The sequence below is a fragment of the Lithobates pipiens genome, unplaced genomic scaffold, assembly GCF_037356315.1.
Source record: "Lithobates pipiens isolate NorthernLeopardFrog02 unplaced genomic scaffold, aLitPip1_a1.2 Scaffold_18, whole genome shotgun sequence".
Taxonomy (NCBI): domain Eukaryota; kingdom Metazoa; phylum Chordata; class Amphibia; order Anura; family Ranidae; genus Lithobates; species Lithobates pipiens.
In genome coordinates, this window is record NW_027507758.1 from 424,533,413 (window position 1) to 424,552,427 (window position 19,015).

General features: G+C 41.6%; 1 protein-coding gene across 3 annotated transcripts in view; it reads left to right on the forward strand.

The window, feature by feature from the left end:
* The window catches only part of SI (sucrase-isomaltase), a 342,643-nt gene that overhangs the window by 163,080 nt on the left and 160,548 nt on the right, over positions 1-19,015 (forward strand). For all 3 annotated transcript variants that reach the window (XM_077488042.1, XM_077488044.1, XM_077488043.1), the window contains 5 exons: positions 4,649-4,765; positions 8,072-8,156; positions 10,122-10,260; positions 17,297-17,430; positions 17,742-17,776. In XM_077488042.1, the coding sequence (XP_077344168.1) occupies positions 4,649-4,765; positions 8,072-8,156; positions 10,122-10,260; positions 17,297-17,430; positions 17,742-17,776 (510 nt within the window). The remainder of the gene's footprint in view (positions 1-4,648; positions 4,766-8,071; positions 8,157-10,121; positions 10,261-17,296; positions 17,431-17,741; positions 17,777-19,015) is intronic.

The following is a 19,015-nucleotide window of genomic DNA, read 5'->3' on the forward strand; positions in this document are numbered from 1 at the left end:
CCTTTGCAAGAAAAAGATCTTATTCTTTTCTGCCTAAGAAACATCAGTGCCGATGTCAATGATGGACTCTTTAAATCTGCTTGAACCAACCATTCTCATGCTGTGATTGTGCTGAGCAAAAATGTGTGAACAAGCTAGTTCATGAGAAGTTGATTGATAGAGCTCAACCTACTAAATTTTGATCCATATATGGTCAGCTTAAAGAGGAAGTAAACCCTGATGGGTTTACTTCCTCTTTGATTCCCTGCAAAGGTAAAGCATAATGGACTACTATGCATTGCCTGCGCGCCGCTAGACAGCGGTGCCTGTCTTTCGGCAAATATCTCCTAAACCGTGTAGGCTTACCTGTAGGTCAAAGTTGGTTGTAAGGGTTTACAACCACTTTAAGAGGGGTGGTAGAAAACATATCCTGTACACTCCCAATGACTCGCTGGCATTCTTGAAAGCCTTTGATGTACATACTGTGAAACTTAAAGCGTTTATAACCCTAACAAAAAATTAGATCATGTTACTTTATAGCATCGTGTACAGCACAGTGTTTGTGCTGTGTAATTTGGCCCCCTGAATCACCTAAAATACTTGGCTGATCCTGCTTGGTGCTGCCCTCCCCCTGTAAACTGACCATGGTTTATCATGGCTGCTGAGCCCTGACATTGTAGTCAGTTAATGCGCCTCCATCATCTGCAGCTCCCCTGTGTCCTCTCTGCCCTGTCCTCTACCCCCTCCCCTCCTTGCTCATCAGCTAGTGACAGTGTCCACCCCCTCCTCCTGCTGCTGAAATTACAGTGTAAACTACATACAATCCCCTCTGTTAGAATGAGTCCTATGCTGCAGTGTCTGTGCTTTGTAAAAAATATGCCCATTTCTACCTGAATTCACAGCGCCGCTCAGCATTCACACGACTTTTCGCTGCTCCCATCCTCCCCAGCTGACGTCCCGGCTGCTCCTCCTCTCCTACCCCCCTCCCGACTGATGTCAGTGGGGGATTTTTGGCCCCTCTTGCTTTAGCTGTCAGATTGGGAAAGGTAGCAGCGAGAGTCGCGTGAGTGCCGAGCGGCGCTGTGAATTTAGGTAGAAATGGGCATATTTTTTACAAAGCGTATACACTGCAACATAAGACTCTTTCTAACAGAGGGGATTGCATGTAATTTGCTAAGTGGCTTAACAACCACTTAAAACCCTGGCCATATCTGGTTTCCCCTGTTTGGCCTCCAATTTCTCTTCCGACTCCATGGCAATAAACATTCATCTTGGGATGTCACCTGAGATGATGCAACAGGATCCTTACTGTTTAACTGACTTACTCCATAGTTCATACTGTATGTTCAGACTGGTGGATTACTTTTCTTTTTGTTGTGGCACCCCCACCTGTCTTATTAGGTGAGTTACAATTGGCCCCTCTAAAGCTTGAAACCTGAACTCAGTACTTTGCTGGTTTGATTACTGACACTCAGACCCTGTCCACACAAGCTACAATTGCACGGACAGACGGTGCCAATAGAACACGTTTCTGGCTTTTGCATCTCCCTAAATGGGAGATGCATACTTCCATTTACTGCACCTTCATAAGTCTTGCTTACATTCCTGCTATCACATATTGGTACCAAATGGTTATCCAAAGGGACCCACTTCATTTTATATAGCTTTTATACTAATTACTTGGGAATTACTCCATCAACCAATCATCTTTTTCTTTAAGCCGCTTCATATGTTTTAAACTTTGTTTATCTTTCTGTGATTACTGCTTTCAGTGATCTCCTCATAGTCCTTCTGCTATAGCTCCCTGACCCCTGTTTCTTCTTAGTCCAGCCCTCCTTTACCCCGCCCCTATACACCCGCCTCCCCTTGACCCCCTCATCTCCCCATTGCAGCACTTTCCTACCCACCTTTTCTATCGTTCCTGTCTTCCTCACCTCATCCTCTGGGACATTGCCTTTATCTGATCGCTCATTATTACTGTGGGCCAGTGCAACCACCAGAACAATTAATTTCATGTATTCATCCTTACTGTATCATATGCTGCTTCCTTGGCTTTATAGTCTCCTATTCTTTGGTGCATAGCTGCAACCAGCAGTGCTTGCCAAAAAATCTAATTCAAGAGAGCTGAAGCCTGATTAGAATAGCCTCTTTTGCTCCCTGGGCCTATACGTGGACTGCATTGGACTAGGGTCAATAAAGGGTCTCTGTGTCCCCCTTCCTTTCCACATCCTTTTTTATCCCTAGGTCTGGGTCTTGGACCCTGTGGGTTGGATGGATATCCATCCACAATTTTGCACTAACTTTGGATTGTATTATACATTACCCCACTGCGGGCTAGCCTTATACTATTGCAATATATTTATCTTTTGTTTCTTGTTTACAATGACTCATTGCACTACTAATATTTGGTCTGGGATTACCTAGTATTGCTAATGTTACTACCTGACTTGCCCAGCTCACCCCGGTTTTATATTTTTTAGACCTCTATTCACACATGCTTATACCTATGCTGATATCCCTAATTTTTTGGATTGTTTCAATTACAACATTTTGCTAGTACCAATTGAATGTTATATCACTGAACTTTGTTCCTAAACAAACTCAGGTGGGGGCACATTCTTGGCCCTTTGCAAACACCCCTCACATAGGCTTCACCTTCTGCACTTCAGCCTTGAGGTATATTGTTCAAGGAGTTTTCTTTTCTCCCTTTCTTTACTACCTACCCACATTGGCACATGGCTTATTTTCTTCCATGTCATCCTCCTATTCTTTTTCTTTCCCTTTCCACCTCTTTTTTTTTTATTTACCACAAAATGGTAGCCCTTCTGTTTATTGGTGCTCTACTGCATTATATGTCCAATGGGTAAGCTACAAATTGGCTCATTAAATTCTAGGTGCATGAATTCCCCATACAAATTGTCCCAAAGATTATACAATATGTATAAATAAAAAATTCTAATCTTGTTTCTCCAGAAGACCCACTTTAAAGTGGCTGTAAAGACTAAATGTTTTTTACCTTCATGCACTCTATGCACGAAGGCAAAAAACCTTCTGTGTGCTTAACACATATCTGTCTGTTGTTTTTGAGATTCATCATTACTAAAAGTGCAGGTGGTAAGGCCAGCACTTTCATGCATATATCCATATCCAATAGTTTTTAGGTGTTCCAAATTGTAGTGACAATAGCATATTTGGAATCCAAAACATGGACAGCATGTGTGACCATATAGAGATTTGTAATAATCTTCAGATGTCATTTTTGACAAAACATGTAAGCAGAGCCCACGCTCATGATGTCATCACGAAATCCGGAAGCAATCTGCATATTCTCTTGGGGATTTTGATTTGTACAGCTCTGTTTGGTTCTATATGTGTGAGTTGCATTGTTTTTGATAAATATTGGTTACCATTGACTTTATATTATGTGGAGCATTTCCATTTTTTCATGCACATTGCCCTGAATGACTGTTGACTATATATGGTGGATTGTAGTGGTGACATCAAATATCCAAGAACTGATCTAACCACTCTCAAGTGCTATGTGACTTCTCATTGTGAGGGTCATGTTGTTCTGATAAGTCGTTAATTTGGGCAATGAGGTGGGAGCACAGAGTACGTTGTTTTTTTCACTTGGTGGAGTTTTTTTACAACATATGAACATTAGTTCATCTAAAAATTAACAATGGACTTTTTTTATTTGCATGGACGTTTTATTATAGACACACACTTTGACTGATATCAGTTTTGTTTTTGCTTTATGAGTGCTGCACTTTAGTTTGGGTTTGAATACATGTAGATAGAACTCTGGAGAGCTACAAACCAGTGGCTCTAATTAAAGTAATTGTAAAGCTTGACCTTTTTTTGTCAACAAAAAGCTTTATTAAGCAATTAGAAACATATAGGTTCCAGAATTACCAGTGCATCAAAACTAAAGACTCGTATGTATGTTTACAGAGGTACAATTACAGTCAGAGCAGAATAGTAACTTAACCAGAGCTTCCGCCAAGGGTTCCACAAATGTGCTGCAGCTTAATTCTACATAGAGAGATACACATCTCATTCATCTTCCACTAAGTTCTACATACAGTGTAAAATAAATATAGAAAAAGTGGGTGTTAGCCTAGCAATCTATCCATTATCAATTCTATTGGAGCCTGGTTTGGCCTTTTTCTTTTTAATCAAAATAACAAACATGTTATACTTACCTGCTCTGTGCAATGCTTTTGCAAAGAGCAGCCCCTAGCCACCTCTTCTGGGGTCATCTGCTGGTCCTCTGGGCTCCACGCCACTCCAAGTGACCCAATGCAAACCAATTGCAATGGGGGCACCCGTGCCTCGCTCTATGTGTCTTATGGACAGGGCTCAGCCCCACCTCAGCTCCTCATTACTGGCTGCTTGACTCCTGCTGCTGTATATGAGCCAATGAGGAGTGTGTGAAACAAGAGAGCCTCTGCTCTCATGCACATAGCTGGATCGAAATTGGGCTCAGGTATGTATTTAGGGGAAACTGCGCGCAGAAGGTTTTTTACCTTACTGCATAGAAAACCTTCTACCTTTACAACCACTTTAAGCCAACTTCCTCCTCTTAATACTTCAATCTGTAAATTTTTGGGAGAGTCAACAACAACCATTAACATTTTCTGAGACTGAGAATTTCTTTTTCTCATAGCTTTTTAGAGCTTATGCTGCATTCCCTGACTTCTTCCTTGACCGAACTGCGAAGTGGTGGCACCGTGAAATTGAAGAATTTCGAAGGGACCATATTCGGTTTGACGGACTGTGGATTGTAAGTAAAACTGATAGTGATGCCCTTTTCATCAAATTATTTGTAATAATATTATACTCAGCGAGTTGTATGAAAGGACTTGTACACTTAAAATACACACCTACACCTACATATCTAATGTAATGGTTACAAATGTATGTAAAGCTTTACATTTCACTTCAAAATGAGATCTTTAGCACTAATATGCATAAAACAACCGATACATTCTTGAAACTTTTTTTCTTTTTCTTTGTAATAACACACTTTCTTGTAAGATTTTTGCAAAAAAATAGATATCAACAGTCTCAGGGTTTAAAACCAGTTTTAACCCATATAATATATAAACATTGCATGTGATACTCATATCTATTGCACATCATGTGAACATCACGTGATGTTTGGACAGTTACTGTACTATGTTATTAAACATAGTATACTTTAGGTTTACTGGGCCTTTAACTGGAAAGAGTGGTAGCAGTACTTAGAAATGGTGTGTGTCTGTGAAGTTTGGTAATAAAGAAGTCACCATATTGAGCTTTCTATATCATAAATCATAACGCCCCCACAGTTGTATAATTTCCTATAATTAGCACTATGTTCCAAGGGAGTATGAGAGTGAAGATGTACTGTAATTCTCAGATGAAAACATTCTCTGAAAACATCTAAATTAGAAGAAACTAACGAAGGAAAATGCTATTACAGAAATAACAAAAAACCTTATTGTTTCCGCAGATTATTCTTAATAGTTTATGTGCATCCGTCAAAGCTTTTATGATTAAAAAACTATTAGCATCCTGTGGTACAGATAGGCAGCATTCACAGAAGAAGAAAGCAATACAGAGCATTATAATCAACATTGTACAAACTTTTTTTTAATTACTCATTTCTTTGTTACAATTTGTATCTGACATTTTGCCACTGCCTACTTATAACAATCTGTTAAACATACAGTATGAACAATTAACCACATAGTGGAAGTGGGAGGAAAAGTCTGACAGTGAGTGCACATACAGAATACAATTAGCCTGGATATCAGCAAAGCACATTTGCAAAAACCACAGATGATGTGTACCACATGTTCCATCACACCATATCTATACTGAGCATAATGCAAGTTGTTCTGTGATTTCATCATAATAGTAATCATTTATCACAAGGTTGTGCTACCACATAACATTTTAAACTGAATCTACCCTGATAGTGCTTAAAAAGCCCTGTAAGGAGAGAAATATATAGGCTACCAAAGATAACCTTTTCTTCTGAAAATGTTAGCTGCCCAAATACATGGCCAAAACTGACACCTGACTCTTACATGTATTTACATGGCCGACACATTTCCATTAAGGCATACTGTACTAGTCAGTTTTTTCCAGCAAAGGGTTTTGGTAATGCTACAACATACAGAGTCAAAGCCCTTTTCTGTTCCAGTGTGATTGTATCCCTGTGCACAAGAACAGGTCCAAAAAAATGTAATAAACAAGTGTTTTGTGGAGGAACACTAGTGGCTTACACAGAGTCCTAACCTCAAGCTTACCAAACAACTGTGGGATACATCGGAGCACCATCTTTGAATCCGGTCTCCTTATCCAACATGGCCTCAAATTCCTATAAACCCCGAATCTCAAAATCTTGTGCAAAGCCTGCCAAGAATAGTGGAGGTTGTTATAGATGCAAAGTTGGTGGTGGTAGTAGTGTGGGGGTGGGGAACAATACTGTATTAAAATGGGATGTCCAACAAGCTCATAAAGGTGTGATGGTTAATTGTTCACATACTTTTGGCCATATAGTGTATCAGGCTCTCTATCACTAACCTAGACCTTACATGCTTACCCAGATCTTGATTAGTAACTTATAACGTTGAGGAAGTAAAAGATGTAGAAAGCCAAATAACCAGCATATTCATAAGAAGGTCAGCAACGGAAGCCCCTGATTTTTTTTTTTGTGCGTTTTAAAGCTTACATGTAACCAAATGGGAGATATTAAAAAAAAATATATCTTTATATGTTACTTTATATGCTATGCTATTATGTACTGAGACTGTTAAAATTAAACTACTTATAATTACAGGAGAAACAGGTAAAAGTGAGTCTTCAGAATTCCAATAATTCCCTCAAAAGATCAGATACTTGATTTAGCAGGGTACACGGGGAAGTGAATAATTGAAAATAAATGAAAAAGTCTTAGGTCCTGTGACAATCAGCAGCACAGCATGCTTCTGAGCAGCTTCAGTGACCTTATTAGTTTCTAGCAAGAAATTAGCCTTTCAGCATGAGTCCCATGTTGATGGTTTAGAAGCATTAGACTCGTCCATGTGCTCTAGAGAAGTCATGCTGGTAACAGTGCAGTCACTAAGAATTTAGGATTCCACCAACTGAAGGTAAATTGTATTGTGACTGTAGCTGTAAACAGTACAGGAAAATTGCAAAATCAGTGTAACCCAAATAGAAATTATTTGAAAAGAGATAAAATAATACATCAGTGTTATTTTGTTATAAATGTATAAATCTGAAACAAAAACTGTCCTGTTAAGAATGAACAGAATGTTGTGTCTAACTTTTTTTCTGAAAAGTTGCTGTATTTCATGAGTCAGACACCTGTAACTCATGTTTGCAGATCAGAGGTCCGACTTCACTGACCCCAAAATTGCCCTGGGTCACTGACACAAATGGAATTTGGTTGGTACATTGGACTGTAGGGGTTCTATGAATAGTGACAATTTGATTTAAAGAACCATTTACCAGTTGACTTCCAGCTTACAGGATTTTAGAGGGTAACAGGCCTACAAAGATGCCATTTGTAATGCCTTTGGAGCTCAGCAGAAAAGGGAATGTTTAATCATTCTCTTTTCCTTAGTCACCTGTAACCATGCTCACTTTCAGGACTACTCATGTGCCTTTCTCCTCCTTAGTAACCTGCTTTCACTTGCACTAACAAGGTGATCACTTCAGGCAAGAACATAACCTAGTTCAAGATATATTCTTTGTGCTACTGCTTATCCCTATGCATATGATATATCATATACTATTACCTGATATACAGCTTCATCATTACCTTATGCCTAGTTTCTAGACATATGGACACGCCAGTATGGTAACCATAGCTCTATACAAATAGGTAAAAAAAAAATATTTGTAGATTTAAATTTAGCTTGAAAAAGACTTTTGGGGGGACCCTTATCTCAGATTGCAAAGAAGTTAACCAGCATAGCAACAGCATTTGAAGTTTTATTATGAAAATAAATGTGTGTGTGCTTGGGGCGAATCAGCTTGCAGAAACAAAGGACTGTCAAGTTCATCTGTCTTTGTTATTATTCCTTTTTTTGTGTAGGATATGAATGAGCCTGCTAGTTTTGTTCACGGATCTGTCAATGGTTGTGGAAATGAAGCCTTGAACAGACCTCCATATATGCCAAGTAAGAACAATATCTGATTTACGTTTTTTTATTTGACTCTTGCAATATAGTGTATATCTTAGTTACAGTTTTAAACAAATGTTTGTTTCATGTCTAAAGATAATCAAACTTTTTAGAATCCAGTCCAACAGTCCAATTTGCTAGGATTTAGGTGCCACTGCTAAGTGTTTAGGTGCCACTAAACAAAATGGCAACAGCAGTATAGGCCACCTGCTGTATTAATAACAGCCTATATTACAATCAGTTTTAGGTCGGTGCCTGAAGGGACTGGTTTAAAAATATGACCTTCCCCAAACTCAAACTCCATTCTTATAGGCACTGGGCCCTTGTCAACCACTGGCACCAACAAAGAGGTGATTGGGTTAGGTATGTTGCTAGACCACATACCTTTGTTCCAAGTAGAAAAAAATCACTAGTTTATAAACATGTTGTTTTTCTGTCTAGTATCCTTAGATAAAAGGGTTAAATCTAGGAAACAGAGCTTCCAGTGATTGTAAGGGTTCATTTTTTTATTTTTTTTTATTTAAAATAACAAACATAATACTTACCTCCACTGTGCAGCTCGCTTTGCACAGAGTGGCCCTGAACCTGCTCTTCTGGGGTCCCCCGGTGGCTTTCGCGGCTCCTCCCTGCATCAGATAACCCCCTAGGGGAAGTGCTTCCTCAAGGGGGTTACCTTGCAGATGCGCTCCTGAGTCCAGCATTCTGCGTCCATAGCCGCCGAATGCATGACTCGGCCCCACGCCTGGCGCCTACATCATTGGATTTGATTGACAGCAGTGGGAGCCAATGGCTGTGCCAAATTTCAGGGCTCAGGTAAGTATAAGGGGGACTCTGGAGCACTGCTGAATTGAAAAATGTTTTTCACCTTAATGCATACAATGCATTAAGGTGAAAAACGGCAAAGGTTTACAACCCCTTCATCTTCCAGCCCCAGCATGACTTAATCTCACAGAATCCTAGAGAAAATATTCTGGAGGTTGGGGTTGGGCTTGGGATTGATTTACTAAAACTGGAGAGGCAAAGTCTGGTGCAGCTCTGCATAGAAACCAACCATCTTCCATTTTTTCTTTTTTCTTCTTTTTGTCAAAGGTTAATTTAACAAGCTTAAGTTAGATTCTAATAGGTTACCATGCACAGCTGCACCAGAGGTTGCAATCTCCAGTTTTAGTAAATCAACTCCATTATGTCCATTTTTGTTATTTTTTTTTTTTTTATAGAGACGTGTTAATTGTAACATAATGTAAAATGTTCAAAGTCTCAAGGCAAAATATATGAAATACCTCTTAAAGTGAACCATAATTTCCACTTAAAGGGGTTGTAAAGGTAAATGTTTTTTCACCTTAATGCATTCTATGCATTAAGGTGAAAAAACATCTCACACTGCCGGCGCCCCCAGTCCCCCCGTTTTACTTACCTGACCCCTCGAAAATCCCGCGCTCGCCCCCGCCGTCCTCTTCGCCGCTCAGCCTGGCCGCTGATTGGCTGGAGTGGATGGATTGAAAGCAGCGCAGCCATTGGCTCGCGCTGCTGTCAATCACATCCAATGACGCAGCGCGCCGGGGGCGGGGCCTTGTGATACAGCGAGCGGCTATAGCCGTTGGCTGTATCACGGGAGCGCGCCCGCAGTGCTTCTCACCAATGCGAGGGAGCTCGCATTAACGTGAGAAGCACCTGCGGGAGGAAGCAGAGACAGCCGCCGAGGGACCCCAGAAGAGCAGGTTCGGGGCCACTCTGTGCAAAACGAGCTGCACAGTGGAGGTAAGTATGACATGTTTGTTATTTTAAAAAAATAAAAAATTTTACTTTACAACCCCTTTAAGTGCTTCCTGGTAGTAACATGGCTCCAGGTATTCACTTTTTGAATGTGATTGCTTTACCAACAATTCATTAATCAATGTTAAATATAAATGAAATTAAACAAGGTTTATGAAAAAAAGCAATGAAGTTCCTATGACTTTTCAGATTTGGAATCATCTCATATGGGCCTAGAACACAAGACCTTATGCATGGAAAGCAGACAGTACCTTCCTAATGGAGAGCCAGTTAACCACTATGATGTTCACAATTTATATGGATGGTCACATTCCAAACCAACTTTTGAGTGAGTACTAAATAATGCAAACAACAATGTGCAACTTTTTTAACTATAGTGACCAATCATTTTTTTTGTCGTACTGAATTGATTTAAAGCGGGCCTTGCACTACATGCAAGGCTCACTGTTTACCTTTGCCTCCACTCTTTTAGCTTGGTTGAAACACTTGACAAAAAAGGTATAAATAAGACCTGTAAGGGAATAAAAATATACACTCACCATCCACTTTATTAGGTACACCTATTCAATTGCTTGGTAACCCAAATTGCCAATCAGCCAATCACATGGCAGCAACTCAATGCATTTAGGCATCTACACGTGGTGAAGACAACTTGCTGAAGTTCAAACCGAGCATCAGATTGGGGAAGAAAAGCAAATTTAAGTGACTTCACACGCAACCATATCTAGGAATAACAGAGAATGGTCCAAAAAAGAGACAATATCCAGTGAGCGACATTTGTGTTGACAAAAAAGCCTTGATGTCAGAGGTCAGAAGAGAATGGGCAGACTGGTTTGAGATTATAAAAAGGCAATAGTAACCACCCATTAAAACCAAGGTATGCACAATGCTATTTCTGAATGCACAATACATCAAGCCTTGAAGCAGATGGGCTACAGCAGCAGAAGACCACACCTGTTGCCAATCCTGTCAGCTATGAGCATAATAATGAGGCTACAATTTGCACAGGCTCATCACATTTGGACAATAAAAGATTGGAAAAATGTTGCCTGGTCTGATGAGTCTTGATTTAAGCTGCAACCATAGGCATGTGCACGGGGTGTGCCGGGTGTGCCTGGGCACACCGTAATCATCCCATGGGCAGCTGACCTATCCTCTTGTATCCGTGTCCCAAAACCGCAACCACTCCTATCTGTGGTGTGTAGTGCTTCAGGATCCCCTGTCCCCTCCTAATGCCTATGAGACCCGTGTAGCTCAGAGCTGAGTATTGTGGAGCTCCTTGGCTCTGTGTTACATGGGTCTGGTAGGCCGAAGCTGTCCAGGCAAAGCAACGTGCACTATGTTCTCCTAATAGAGCGGTGCAGATGTAGTAGTGGCTGCACTGCTGGAAAGCATTTATGAAGAGGTGAGAGCCGTGTATGGAAGGTGGAGGGTGGGTGTGACCAGATCTAGGGAGGTGCTGAGGTGAGCTATAACCCCCCAGATTTCACCTGCACCCCGCAAAGCCAACAGAACCCCCCCTTCACCCTAGGATGCTGTGCCCAGCTACTGAACTCTTTCTCCCAGGGCCAGGACATGGAGGGTGCAGTGGATTGAGATAGGGATGCGCTGGGAGCTTCAGCAGCTCCCGTCTCCCTCTTCTTTTAAAATACAACAAATGCACAGCAATAGAGTTCACCTGATAACAGAAGTCACTGCAGACAGCCTTATTTACTGCATGTCTGTGTATCTCGATGATCTCCAATGCTGAACTGCACCCTCAGTCAGCATGGCAGTAAAGCTGAGATGGAATGTGCAGTGATTGTTTATCTGTTTGCCAGACCTGTCAGCATGGACTGGAAATCTGGCAGTAAATAAGCTGTATGCAGTAAATGTTCTGTTATCAGGTGAGAAGGTTTACTTTGTGTTAACCCTTTACTTTTGTGCATTTGTTTACTTGGCTACTCTTATACCTCGTACACACAATCGGACTTTCCGACAACAAAACTGTGGAATTTTGTTTGAAGGTTGTTGGCTCCAACTTGTATTGCATACACACAGTCACACAAATATTGGCCAACAATTACGAACGTGGTGACGTACAAGACATACAAGGAGCCGAGAAAAAGGAAGTTCAATAGCCAGTGCAGCTCCTTCTGCTTGCTTCTGAGCATGTGTGAACTTTTGTGCGTCGGACTTGTGTACACAAGATCAGAAATTCCGACAACAAAGTTTTGTTGGCGGAAAATTTGAGAACCTGCTAGCCAACATTTGTTGGAGGAAAGTCCGATAACAAATGTTCGATGGCACATACACACGATCGGACTTTCAGCCAACAAGCTCACATCCCACATTTGTTGTCAGAAAATCCAATCATATTTATGCGGCATTAAGCTGGCACTGGATGGCTCAAAATGATCCATCTATGGGCAGGCTGGTTGTACTCAAGTTGATTCATTGATCAACTTGAATACAACCAGCCTGCCATATTTTTTCATGTGATTAGCAGTAATCACTGTGTTCTGTCAGCAGGGATGGCTCCCCACTTGCAGCACACAACACTTCTGCGGGATGCATTCCCCCATCAACACCGACTGTTGATAAGGAAAATTGAGCATTTTTCAGGGTTGCAGGGAAGAAAATTGAATCTTCTATGGCTTGCTTTAGGTTCGCCATACATTAAGTAATGTTCTTTCCTTTAACCACTGGTTGAAGGAAAGAGAATAGATTGATTCCCCTAACAGCACATTTAGTGTTGATGAGGGAATCCCTCCGGTTGTGCTATTATATTCTAACAGCGGGAGGTTTCCCCACCGCCAGAACACGTTTACTGCTGCTGATGGAAGTAATCATAGAAATAAAACTTGACAGACTAGTTGTACTAAAGTTTATAGATAGATCGACTACAGTACAACCAGCCTGTCCATAATAGGACAGCAATTTGGCCAGTTCAGCAGGAATCAAATGCATATCAATCCATCTATGCTCAGCTTTAGAAACGCCCCCTCCCTTTTATCTTTTATTTTTGTTGCATAGAATTCAAGAGGGGCTCTTGGGACCCTTATGTAATGAGTAGGGGGGACCCTGATGTAAAGGAAGGACTCTGTGGACCTGATGTTACTAGGGAAATTCTGGAGACTCTCTTTTATAGGAGTGACTTTAGGGACCCTGATGTTAGGGGAGAAACTCTGGGGATCCTGATGTAACTTGGGTCCTTCTGGGGATCCTATGGTAAGGGGGTTGACTCTGAGGGCCCTGATATAAAGGGGGTGACTCTTAGGACCCTACCATAAGGGGAGTAATACTGATGTAGAGGGGGTCTCTGTTTGAAGGGGAACTCTGATGGGGATTCTTGATGCAAGGGGGAATCTGATGTGAACAGGAGGGCTCATCCTGATGCTGCACTTTATAGGTTGTTTTGATGTTACTTATCCCTGACCCCTGCACTTTATACACTATGATGTGCATTTTTATGACCAAAGTGTTCATTGCTCCAACAGTTAATGGTTTTAATGACATTCTGATGTAAGGTGAACTTACACAGGACCCTCTCCTCACCCTCCCAGTCCCACTGACCTGGAGCTCGGCCAACTCCCGTTCTGAGCCCTGCTATAGCTGCCTCATGAGTCCGTGGCTTATAAATCTCACGGCTTAATCTCCAAAATGTACCCCAGGATGCACGTTTTTAGGAGTATTCTAATTGGTCGGTGCCATCACATGGGCGGCGCAGAGAAATCAGAACCCACATAGCCCATCCTGGCTGCGGGGGAGCAGAGGAGTGAAAGCTGCAGGAATTTCTAAGCACTGGACCCATGACACAGCTATAGCAGGGCAAAACCTGTCCTCGGCCTCACCTACTACTGACCTCTGAACACTGCGTCACTTACTACTGCCCTCTGAACTCGGCCTCATCTACTACTGCCCTTTGAATTCAGCTTCACTTTCTGATGACCCCTGTCTTCCACCCTGCTGACCACTGTACACTGCCTTACAAACTGCTGACCCTATCCTCTGCCCCTCTGGCCCACTGTACACTGCCCTGCTGACCTCCCATCCTCTGCCTCCTTGACATTTTTTACTGCACCCCCCACTTCAAACAGGCTTGATCCGGCCCTGAGGGTGGAAGCAGGTTTGCAAATAGGCAGCTGTGGGAAGCTTGCAGTGTTGTATAGATGTCAGAACTGGGAAGGGGGAGGGCAATTTGTGTAGAGGGGAAAATTGTGTAGGTTACAGGCTGTGCAAAGTGAGAGCTGGGGGGGTTATTGTGCAGAGGTAAGAGATTTGGAGGGAGGGGCATGTTCACAGGGGTACAAAGATGAGCTGTGGAAGATGGGGTTATTAGGTAAGCTGTGGATGGCGGGGTTCATTGGTGAGCTGTGAATGATGGGGTTCATTGGTGAGCTGTGGATGAAGGGGTTCATAGGTGAGCTGTGAGATGTGGGTGATGGGGTTGATAGGTGAGCTGTGGATGGGGGGAGAAGAGGTGAGCTGCGGACAGGAGCAGAAGAGGTGAGCTGTGGATGGTGGAGTTCATAGGTGAACTGTGGATGGTGGGGTTCATAGGTGAGCTTTGAACCAGGGGAGAAGAGGTAAGCTGTGGGTGATGGAGTTTATAGGTGAGTTCTAGATGGGGGATAAGACTTGAGCTGTGGATGGTGGGAAAATAAATAAGCTATGGATGGTGGGGTGAATAGGTGAGCTGTGGATAGCTGGATGCTGCATTCATAGGTGAGCTGTGGATGATGGGGTTCATATGTGAGCTATGGATGATGAGGTTTATAGGTGAGCTGGGGATGATGGGGTTCTAAGGTGAACTGTGGACTATGGGATAAGAGGTAAGCTATGGATGACAGAGTTCATAAGTGAGCTGTGGATAGTGGGAGAAGAGGTAAGCTGTGGATGATGGCGTTCAAAGGTGAGTTGTAGATGGTGGGGGGGGGGGGGGGGGTGTGAGCTGTGGATGGGGGAGAAGAGGTGAGCTGTGGATGGCGGGATGCTGCATGCATAGCTGAGCTGTGAACGGTGGAAGAAGAGGTGAGCTGTGGATGGTGGAATGCAACTTTACCAGTTAAATCTCACTAAGAGGCTAATGCACCATGTCACAAAGCTCAAATCATCTCAAACTGGTTTCTTGAACATGACAATGAGTTCACTGTACTCCAGTGGCCTTCACAGTCACCAGATCTCAATCCAATAGAACACCTTTGGGATGTGGTGAAACAGGAGATTTGCATCAGGAATGTGCAGCCACAAATCTGCAGCAACTGCCTCCATCATGTAAATATGGACCAAAATCTCTGAGGAATGTTTCCAACACCTTGTTGAATCTATGCCAGGAAGAATAAAGGCAGTTCTGAAGGCAAAAGGGGGTCCAACCTGGTACTAGCAAGGTCTACCTTATAAAGTTAAACAGATCAAGCAGAGGAATTTTACTGACAAGTCATTGCTGTTAGATAAGAGGACTCTTAAATGATCCATAAAGGCCCAGGCTGGGTATTTAGCCACATGGGAGATTGACCTTCTGTGATAGGAGGTCTTAAGAGCTGGTAAGCAGGCATTCCATCTATTCTGGTGACAGTTCTTTTAAAGAAATATATACTCTAAGTTGGGGGGTGGTGAAGATTTGGACTAAGGACACTTTTCGCTATACTAACTGTGGACTGCATCGGATCAAACTTTGTTATATACAGATAAACTCAAAATAGTGCAACTCTGTTAAATTATTAAGTACCTAATAAAGTGTCTGGTGAATGTATATATATATATATATATATATATATATATATATATATATATATATAAATTCCCCTGATTTCCATTGTGCAGGGGTGACATCGTCCACCTCTGGAGAGGTCTCAGGGAATGCTAACTACACCAAATCTATTGAGAAAACTCTGCAGCACAGAACTGGGAGAATCCTCTTAGTGAGAGTTGGACTACTGCCAAAAACTAAAAGTGATGAACAAAACAGTTATACAAACATACACTATATTACTAAAAGTATTGAGATGCCTGCCTTCACATGCACATGAACTTTTTTGGCATCCCAGTCTTAGTACATAGGGTTTAATATTGAGTTGGCCCCCTGTTTTCAGCTATAACAGCTTCAACTCTTCTGGGAAGGCTGTCCACAAGGACGGCCTTCCCAGAAGGCTGTGATCCAGGCCTTCTCATCTAGATCAGTGCCTGACCTCACAAATGCATTCTGGAAGAATGGTGAAACATTTCTATAGACACACTCACTCCTAAACCATATGGACAGCCTTCCTGATTCTAGTGATGTCAGCACCCCAGCCGATGCTTCCATTGGCTGTCTGGTGCTGCTGCCCCCATTGCCAGGTTGGGGAACCTGGCAGTGAAGCCTTGCTTTACTGCCGGGTCCCTACTGAGCATGGGCAAAGCTCACAGCACTCCCTCATTGACCTGGCAGCAGGGCAATGAGGCGGAAGGAGGAGGGGGCCAAACTTTTGACATACCTTATTGTGGCCAGGTGGGGACAGGGTATCTGTCAAAAACAAGAACCTGCCCCCCCCCCCCCCCCCCCAATGTGCCAAATGTGGCCCAACTCAATACTGAACCCTATGGATGAAGAATGGGATGCCATTAAAGTTCATGTGCCTGTAAAGGCAGGCTTCCCAATACTTTTGGTAATATTATGTATGTTTGCAGAATATGCATATAGGAATTTGGTGTAACACAAACCATATAAAGAACACGGGTTATCTAAAATAGATGCAGTTTGAGTACACTACATTGCTGTTTACAGGAAACAAAGCTTACAAGGGAGCAGTAGTCTGAGAGACATTTTATAATTTCCAATCCACCGCAGAATAGTAAAGCAAAGTAACATATTCCAATAAGCGGGATTGTTACAGAAGAACTTTTTATAGAATTTAATAGGCTAATCTAGTGACACTACACTTTATGATACTTTATGATACTTTCATCCTCAAACTTGTAATTCATTTGTTTTATTGAGGCTGTTGCCGCAGTCCTTAGTGTTCGACGTAAAGTAACTTATCATTGTGATGCCATTGCAAGTCTTGAGTCACAAAAAATGTAAGCATAACTTATAGAAAATTGTAATAATAATAGACCTTGTGATTGAAAAGATCACTTTTTTCTTGCAAAAGTGTGGTTAAATGCAATTAAATTCCACTTTGACACAATCCAGTTGTAGGAGTCATCCCATTCCAATTTATAAATAAAAAAATCAACCAATTGATCTCGTTGAAGTAACATTCCTTTTCTTTCTCCTCCCATCAGTTTTTGAAATGCATGCTGTTACAAGATCAGATTTTGCAACCTTTGTGTTAAATGTAAAGTCTAGTCCTAAGGTAGACAGCTGATTAAACACAAAAACTTAAAACATTTCTATTTTCTAGCTCTCTACGCAGTATTACGGGACAAAGAGGAATAGTTGTCTGTCGGTCCACATATCCAACCTCTGGACGATGGGTGGGGCACTGGCTTGGGGACAACACTGCTGCTTGGAATCAAGTGGATAAATCTATTATTGGTAAGCATCCTGAAAATGAAATTCTGCCAGAGCTAGGTTTCTGTTATGTGCCCTGTGGCAATAGACCACTATAGACCGCAATAGGCTTTTAAATTTAATTTTAGATGTGTTGTTTTTATATGTTTATTTTAAAATATAAATGTAATTTTCAGTATTTAAAATTTTGTATTGTTAAACCATCTACCTAATAAATGTAGCTTTATTTTTGTGCTCATTTTGTAATGAGCGCTAATTTGAAAATACGTAATTAGGAAAAATGCATTGTGGCAGCACATTAACTTGATTTTTTCTTCCTTCTTTGTTCTTTGTAGGAATGATGGATTTCAGTCTTTTTGGATATTCTTATGTAAGTAGTAAAAAAATAAAATTTTGGGAGAGACAAAGTTCCAGCAAGATCATTCATTTTGTTCCATCGCTTCTGAAATCACATACACATTGAACCAGATACAGTATTGAGCTGTATAAACCAATTCTGTACTGCTACTAAAAAACATAACTTCCTGGTCCTTCTTTTTAGAAAATGGCTCATTGGGGCCGATAAGATCACGTAAAATGTGCACCAGGGCAGGAAAAAGAAAAACATACGGAGCACATGCATGCACACTACCCATGTTTATATATACCTGTTGATCTTGACAGAAACACATCCAGTTTTTAATTTCCTGTTATGGACTGACCACACGATGGGTTTGGTTTACTACAACTGGAGAATGCAAAATCTGGTGCAGCTCTGCACATAAACCATTGGCTTTAAAAAAAATGTCAGAGCTTAATTGAACAAGCTGAAGTTAGAAGCTGATTGGCTACCATGCACACCATGCACAGCTGCACCAGATTTTGTGATCTCCAATTTGAGTAAATCAACCCCACTGCTTTTGCTGTACTGAAATCGTAAGGAATGGTATCAGCCCTGGCCAGATCTCTTTTTGCTGAGCTATAGGGTATCTAAACTACAGACCTCATCTTCTAGTGCATGTGTTTTCTGTGTTCCCCAGAATGGGAAGGCTGATTAGGCTTCTTGAGATGTGACAGCTCTGGATTTTTGTCAGAATCAGTGGGTATTTTTGCACAGATATAACACAATGTTTAAATTGGACCCCATTCTATGCCTATTCTAACTACCCTGTAAAGGAAAGAAGTATATATCTACCTATGCTGAGGGCAATCTGGTATGGTTCCATGATTTCTCCAGTGGTCTGCTTCATTCAAGAAGAGAGATCGCTGTGAAACTGCTGCGGAGCCTGCATAATGGCTTACCATAGGGCATTCATTGTCAACTATCCTTCCTTCTTGTTCAAATATTTTATTGAATATACAGGAATGGAACAGAATTCAGATGACATAGCATTGAAAACAAAATATAATGAGGGGGACCAGCCTCATAAAGTACTAAGGAGGGTTACAAACAATATGTTAATAACAATGACTGAAAATGGTGAGCATGCTCCGTGCAAAGCTAGTGAAGGAACAACATAACAACAATGTAATACTAGGAGGTGCGGGTTAGAGCATGTTTACCAGGTACTGTAGATCATACCAAACAAAGAGCTTGTGATCATCTGTGTGCAGCTCCCTATAATAGGGT